Below are 8,322 nucleotides of genomic sequence, written 5' to 3' on the forward strand. Positions count from 1 at the left end.
ACCCACATCGAAATCAGTCCCATCTAAAAGACGCCCCCCTTTCCGGCTTGTGTGAACTATGGATTTGGATGTTAAAGATCAAATAAGTATCATATGCAAAATAATGCATATATAAATAAACACTGGTAATGGTAGTCCATATTGTATTTGTTTGAAACTGAATAAAACTATTTTGTGTCAATTTCCGAGGGTTGAGAAAAATTGCGTCTTTAAAGGCAAATTAATCTGATTCCACCATAGTAGATATATATTTAAAGAATACGTAATTTTACCTTCTGAAGTCAATTTCGAATATCATCTGCTTATTCAAGTCCTAGAGAGCAAATGCAGCAAAAATGCAGCTTTGCAGACAGCAGAATATTTTCATCAGATTTATGAGATGTTTACAACAATCTTTCATAAGAAAAGTTTATGTTCTTTACTAAGCGATCTTCATTTCGTTGTGATACAAGACATATCAGAATAAAACGAATACATACAATATATTACATTGTATGAAATAGTTTATAACAGTTTGAAAGTGAGCATACTAAATAATAAAGAGAAAGTACGAAGAGTATGTTATTTCAAATACATCTTAAGAACTGCAAATATTCAGTACTCCTAAGGAAGGCTTAACGCAAAATTTGAGATAAAAATGTTCCTTTAATTGTGTGCGCTAAAAAAATTATGTCTTTAATTTTATTTTAATTTGAAATTTCTAGTACAAATAACTTATGCTCGAATGGGCATGATTAAAAAGTATTGAACTGTGAAATTAACTATTTTCAATGATATTTAATGACAAATTTCACAAAATCTATTTTTCTTAAGGTCAATTGTAAAGGTCCATGTACCAGTTTCAACATTAGACAGTTCGAAAGCAGAGAGCCTAATTCGTGCAATTTGTATTCTGTACAAACACATATAATTAATAGATTAACATAAGTAATAGTGTACATAAAAAGTATCAATAAAGTGTTGGTATAACGTACTTCCGGCTTTGGATATTAGAAGGCATAAGATTGTTTTGTCAAAATCTTCACCTTGTAGCCAAGTTTACAAATTAGTCGGAATCGCTGGAACTTTGTTCTTTAGGTACAAATTCCAATTTTAAGCGATTTTGAATGGACAAGTTACTCAAAGCATTATCTAAAGGAAAACACATTGTAGATTTCTCTATCTCGGGCTGGTGGTCTTCATAATTACTTTCCATTCCACCGAGGACCATACCCAGTACTGACACAGTTGATTGGTCAAATGATTTATCACGCGTGAAAACGACAGAACCACTGTCCCCGGTGCATGCAAAAAAATCTTTATCAAATCCATCGACAAGGAAAACCTCATTTTCATCAGGAACTAGATGGGAATAGCACTCCCGACTCTGAATCCGCCCTGTTGTCCATCCGGTCGTTGCTCCTTTCTTATGAACAACTAAATTATCTGAGACGTTTCCCTGATGAACTACAGCATTACATTCTTCGTCATCGTCATTATGGAAAGTCTTTATGCATTGATCTTTCAGATAATCGTTTACTTTAAACACAGCAAAGTCCTCCAAATTCTTCTCAGAGGTATACACAGATTGACCAATTTCAGATGGTGGTTTATTTTTGAGTATTTTCATGAACACCTTTTCATTTTCCTGTGGAATCACGTGGCGACATGTTATACCATATAGGTCTTTGCTGGTTTTCTCTTCCAGAAAAGATCCTAATGTTCCGTAATTTTCTTCCATGTCTTTGCTATTGGCAGAAGCGGATTCACGTTTCTGGTTTGTTTCCAAGTCACATATTTCATGTCCTGGATAAAGTTTATCCCCTTGTCCTACATAAAGACTGACTTTCACATTTCCTTCTAGGATTTCAAGCATATGCGACTGCAGGAAATTTCTTTCAGTATCAAGTGCTTTTAGTTCTTGTTCAAGATCGTATTTACATTTTGTATTCTTCACAGTGATTCGCAATGTTTTCCCTTCCCACAGCGCAAAGCCTAAGACTGATGGATTTCTAAAAAAAAAAAATTCAAATAAAGGAATTTATCAAATGTTCATCCTTTAGTCCAGTTGATATTATTGAATATTTTGATATTTTTTCCATATCCTACATTATGTATTTCAATAATCTGTAATATAACAGAACAAATACGTTGTGTGTTGTAGTAAACATGGAAGAACGAGGTTAAATTCCAAATAACTAGTCTATAAAATCATTGACTTATAAAAAGAGACTTCTTTTTGAATTTGGTAACACGCTATTTAATATGGTAATAATTCAGCATAATATTGTTGACGTTGCAATGCAGATTATAAAGCAGCCGAAAAGAAAGCATAAGGGGTTACAACCCAAAAGAATTTTAAAAAAGTATGTGATAAAAAAGATTTTCTCATGATCTGTAAATGAATATTTAGCTCGTTTTTGTATTCCTTCCAATCGCCATAAGCCCGAGGAAAGAAAAAATCCCAACTCGTTAGATATACATCATATTTCAATCCATGGGTGATCCTATGTTATCTTACATGTATAAATTATTGTATATTTCAAAGCGTATTAAGTTAACAAGAGGCCTAAGGGCCTTAACGGTCACCTGAGTATAATACAACAATTTAGAGGATCCATAGAGTATAAAATGAACTGAAAGGTGAAGCTTTGTTGCCCAAAAGCAAGAAAAATAGGGTGATCAGGATCAAAAAAATAATTAATCTAGTATTCATTGACAGTTTATACATTATGTTCTAATCTGTTCCCCATTTATCACTATCACCATACGGTATATTAAAAAACCAATCAGTGCCTCTGTACTATTTTAATTTCTTGAGATCTCTTACATTGGCCCCCCTTGGTCTTTGATGAACATTTAATAAGACAAGTTATTTTTGTTCCATTTTTATTTATCTATTACTTACAAGTCTACCTGATCATTAAAACTAGGAAAATACTTTTTGTATTATCCAATAAAAATTTTTGCATAATTCTCTTATTCTATTAACCTTTCAAGTACATTGTTTACAGTGATTAATTATCAAAAGTAAACAGCGAAGGGGAATAACTCCTCTCAGTAGAATACAAATTAATAGAGCCCTGGCCAGGACCTGAACACTTGACCAAAATGATGTTCAAAAATCTGGTAAAAATACCCTTCCTTATTAAAACTTTTAATCTTTTTGCCTCTGATATACCCAAGTGCAGAGAATATTTTAAAAGAAATAATGCATTTTTACTACAGATTTACTATATTATTAATAGAGCCCCCCCCCCCCTCCCCACTTAGAAACACTAGAGTCTCTCACCCTGGGACCAGAAGTTTGCTCATCATAAGTAATCACTTTGTTTATATGCTTAACACTAAGGAGCAGACAGGATTATTTAATAGAATTAATGCATTTTCATTATATCATCAAGAGCCCCACCCTTCCACCAGCACATCTGACCCGGGGTCATGCAATTCACTACTCTGAAAGAAGCACTCTTGCTCATCATAACTAAATACTTAGCTTATTGCTTTTTATTTTTTTTTAACCAGAAGCAGAAAAGAATATTTTCAAAGAAATTTTGCTTTTTCACTATATAATCAATAGAGCCCCCCCCCCCCCCCCCAACCTTTTCACTAGAACCCCTGACCCTGGGGCCATGAATTTCACAATTTTGGTAGAGTCACCCTTGCTTATCAAAACTGTGTATTCAATTTGTTTCAATAATACCCAGGAGTAGAGTAGAAGATTTTCAAAGAAATAATGCACTTTCACTATATGATCTATATAGCCCCGCCCTAGCACCAGAACCCCTGACCCTGGGGCCATGAATTTCACAATTTTGGAAGAGGCATCATTGCTTATCATAACAATGTACTTAGTATTTTTCAAAAATACCCAGGAGTAGAGAAGAAGATTTTCAAAGAAATAATGCATTTTCACTATATGATCTATATAGCCCCACCCTAGCACCAGAACCCCTGACCCTGGGGCCATGAATTTTACAATTTTGGTAGAGGGCTCAATGCTTATTACAATCATGCCAACAGTTTGACTGCTTGATGTCCAGGAGTAAAGAAGAAGATTTTTTAAGATTGTATTAATTTTGGTGGTTTTAGCCCCACCCCTCAGGCCCCAGGGGGGCAGGGACCATGATATTCACAAATTTTGTTCCCCTTCACACATAGATGCCATATGCTTAAATTGGCTGAAATTGGTTCAGCGGTTTCAGAGAAGAAGCTGAAAATGTTCAAATGTTAACACACGACGGACGACGCACGACGGACGACTGACGACGCACGACGACGGACGAAAACAGATAGCAATAGGTCACCTGAGTGACTCAGGTGACCTAAAAATATCTAAGTATTTAATTAACTTACTAACACATACCCGAATAGATAATCCTTAATTTTCTTTGGTATTCTCCTGACTGGTTTGCCAGGAGTTGTTTCTGACAAAAGAGTTTGTAAAGACAAAATTTCTTCCTGTAATCTACATCTGTAAGACTCTTCAACAACATATTTAAGCACTGTCTTTTTTACTTTTAGATACTGAGATACTGGTGCTTCAAGACATCTGGATATGGCTTCTCTTATAGATTTTTTGTTGCAGTCTACTACTGTGAAGGTGTTTTGTGCAACGGATTGAGATCCATATTTAGTCTCTGGACTCAGAACAATAATCTCACTACTCCACTTATTATTCTGATATCTTCTTATTTCCTGAAATAAATAATATGAATTAAAAAAAGTCTCTCATACATACATCTAGGATGGCATACTGTGACTATATTTTATGAGGATCCTCAGATATTAAACACGTCCTCAAATCAGCAAGAATCTGGTTGGGGGTCTGAAAACTCGCCCCAGGACAACTTTCTTGCCTCGAATTCTCTTTCCTTTAGAAATCTTAGCAGTGCATAGACTGTTGGCGTTTTCTCTTAAGACCGCGGAAAATTAACTGGCAAGATTGGAAATATGCAACTTACGTCATTTCCATCTGTTACAGTCAAAACATTTAATGATTGACAATGAAATTGGCGGGTACAAATCGACACGGACGTCCGAGAAAAAACTGGATTGAAATTCTAGTTCGAAGTTCATTTTCAGTCCACCTGAGCTGTTTTCAAACGCAATGTGTGAATGTATGACCCAAAAGACAAGTTATTTTGATTCCCAAATAATGTTCTTTGAAATTCATATTTATATGACACGTACATGTAATAGTCATAAAAGACAGAGACTATTTTTTCGGGGGACGGTCATTGGATTCAAGAAAAGGGGGAGGGGCTGTCAAAAATTGTCGAGTGAGACCATGCCTTCACATGACAGAATATATTATTTCTAGGATGACAAGAGCTTTATTTTTGTCTTCGCTGAAAAATGTTTGACAAATAAAAACAGGGAGAGGTTGTCCAAACTAAAAAAAACATTGATTGGTTAAATCTGCAATGGTTTTATTGGACAATTCTAGAAGCATTCCAATCCACTATGATTATTTTATTTCATTACACTTGTGTCGTTCCGAGTCATAATGAATTTAAATTTTACAGTTTCATTGATGGAAGTTTTTTAGTACAAGTTGTAAGATTTTGGCCACTAGAACAAATCAACGTTGGAAATGGGTTTTATGTCGCAGGGAGTATCCTTCTAAGCTTTGAGGGGTCTTAAACACAGGACGGGGTCAGTTAGCTATCTTGAAATTTGTAGTTCCTTCACATAGATTGGGATTAAATGTAATTAAAATTATTTTACCTTCATCTTGAAGTTTACTTCAAACCATTATTGGGATAAGGTAGAGAATCTATAGACCTATTTTTTCCCGCTATCAGAGTTGGCCTATAGTGCTTCTATTAAGGGTGTCAAGGAAGGGTGACATATTTTCTATGAATAAAGGTGATTATCTTTAAATTAACAAATTCAAAAACGTTTGGTTTGGCATACTGCTTTAAGGGAAAAATTATTAATTTTTAGCGTTTAAGTTCATTTTAAAATCAAAGGATTTTTGTGTAAAGTAGACTTTAGTGTTAACTCCATTTTGTTTTCAAAAGAAAACGATATGTATGGAATTGGTAACTGAAATTTATGCGTTAATGCGTGAAAGAGCTCTGCAGATGTGTTATCTACTGTGATCAGACATCCAAACAGTAGATCTACTTATAGTTAAGTGTGGTATATAAATCAAATCGTCTAATTTTGAGCCATATAAAAAAAAACCCCAAGCATTACATACCTTTTTGATAAGTTCGAGATTTTCTTTTTGTCCTTGAAAATAAACCAGAACAGAAACAGGCCATATAGATGTCAGGTCGTCCTGACATTCATTCACTTCTGAAATATTACAATGGCTTTTATACATTGCACTTTAATAATGATATATAAAGAAAACTCCAGGCGAAAAGAAATCGTACTTTCCATAGCTTTTTATATTAAGGTACTTACCGATTTCGGGAGGCAAAAGTCTTTCATTTTCTTCAGAAATATTTGATGGTATGTACAGAATTATCTCCATTGATTTACTGGGCGACCATTCAAATGATAATTTGCATCTAGTTTCGATGTCTTTCAGTTTACTTTCGAAGAGATTGATCATTTTATGAATATATTTGATTCGAGGAAAATTCTCCAGGCTACATTTCAACCGTTTTGTTGAAAATCCTGAATGTGCTTCTTTGTCTACACGAGAAAAGAAAAAAAAGGAACATTTCATAAAGCTGCAATACATGTATCAATGAATTCTATTATCAAATTTAAAAAAAAATAAGATACTGTGTTATTGAATATAGGATGTTTAACCACAGCTTATTCAACTATAGCATAATCAACCAAAGCATATTCAACAATACCATATTCAACTATAGCATAATAAATAGAGCATATTTTTGCGATTTTTTTTTTTGATTTTTTTTTTTTTTACGAAAATTGCTTTGCGGTTGGGTGAGGAAATAGCATATGATTTTTAAATTTTGTGAAGAAAAGCATTTTGTTGAGAAAGGATTAAAACATAATAACGCCTTGATTTTTGGGGGTCGCTGATGCACGATATGGAAAATTCTAAAGCATTTCTTTACAGTAGCGATTATAACTTATTTTAGCTATCAATATTTTAGTTAAAAAACCATTGAAATCTGTAAATTTTTTTGCCCAAATCAGCAAGATCTAAGCATAATATGCTATAAATTGAGCAATTCTTTTTCATTGAAATGTATCTAAAATAAGACTTACCTGATCTAGACAAAGACTGCTTGGAACTAGGTTGTGTGTCCAAATCAATGACTTTTGACTATAAGAATACACGTACACAGAATTTTTAAACAAGGGGAATTTTAAGAAAAATAACATCTGTGAGAGAGAGAGAGAGAGAGAGAGAGAGAGAGAGAGAGAGAGATTATTTACCATGCAATGAGTAAAACTTCTTGTTACTTCAGAAGTTTCCATTTCTGTAGAAAAAAATTAAACAATATACTATGTTTATATTTTTTTTTAAATTTCATTGTTATTTTTCTTTTTCAATTACTTATTTATAAGCAATCTAAAAATTGCATGTTTTTATATGTATGCACCCTTGAAACCTTTGCTTATTATAATGCCTGACAGACTCAATAATAATAATTAGTGAGAACTGAAAGCAACAACAAATTACAGATTGTCTGAAAAAAGTATAGAAGTAGGAGTTTCCTTTCTTTTCTCATTAAGGACATTGTACGAACAATATAAGAGAACTTGAAAGTGCTGAGTGTATTAAAAGCACAAATTTAACATTTTTTTAAATCCCATCTTTCTTTAAGGATCTCGAATTTTCTTCAGCAATTTACGACACATGAGTAGCTTTCTATCAATTCAAAGATCCTGAAATGTTGAAATTGTGAATTGGTGAACTTTTTTAAACCTCTTAAAAATTCATTTTCTTTTCAAATGAAAGGTCATGTCCCTTCAAAAAGGGGGGGATAATCAAGAAAAGGCAAAAGGGGCTAGGTCTTTAAATAATTTTCATCTCAAGAAACATGGGCAAGAAAGTGTGAAACTTGTCTTGGGTTGAAGGTTCCTGAGATAATATAGGCCTTAAATTGTTAAAATAATTTTCCGGTAGTAAGTTTGGGTCACAACAGTAAATCTTATTTTACATTGGAATATGTAGAAAAAATCTTCTAAAATATTTTCTCAAGAACCACTGGACCAGAAAAAATGAAACTCATTTTTTAACATATGAGATTCTGGTCATAATGTTCAATCTTGATTGTGAAAATAATGCTCCCGGAGGTAGGTTCGGTATAAAAAAAAAAGTGGGGCATTTTTTTTTTTACATTTGATTATGAGAAAAATCTTCTAAAATTTTCTTTAAAAAACACAGATCCTTTTTTTTTCATA

General features: G+C 33.3%; 1 protein-coding gene across 1 annotated transcript; it reads right to left on the bottom strand.

Moving 5' to 3' along the window:
- Positions 1-1,045: 1,045 nt before the first annotated feature.
- Positions 1,046-6,466, bottom strand: LOC133193169 (uncharacterized). The gene is made up of 4 exons (XM_061329138.1): positions 6,397-6,466; positions 6,188-6,285; positions 4,346-4,677; positions 1,046-1,991 (listed from the first exon to the last, which is right to left on the bottom strand). Exons 1-4 carry the CDS (start codon positions 6,464-6,466, stop codon positions 1,046-1,048), a joined length of 1,446 nt encoding a protein of 481 aa, XP_061185122.1.
- Between the last annotated feature and the right edge of the window lie 1,856 nt (positions 6,467-8,322).

Source organism: Saccostrea echinata, unplaced genomic scaffold, assembly GCF_033153115.1.
Source record: "Saccostrea echinata isolate AGI-Se365-2 ecotype Australia unplaced genomic scaffold, CSIRO_AGI_Sech_v1 ptg000027l, whole genome shotgun sequence".
Lineage (NCBI taxonomy): Eukaryota > Metazoa > Mollusca > Bivalvia > Ostreida > Ostreidae > Saccostrea > Saccostrea echinata.

Excerpts from the sequence above, each read along its gene's own strand:
- LOC133193169 (XM_061329138.1), bottom strand. The coding sequence starts at position 6,466 with ATGGAGATAATTCTGTACATACCATCAAATATTTCTGAAGAAAATGAA. Across the intron at positions 6,286-6,396 it reads ACTTTTGCCTCCCGAAATCG|AAGTGAATGAATGTCAGGAC; the intron begins GTAAGTACCTTA and ends GTAATATTTCAG. Across the intron at positions 4,678-6,187 it reads ATCTCGAACTTATCAAAAAG|GAAATAAGAAGATATCAGAA; the intron begins GTATGTAATGCT and ends TATTTATTTCAG.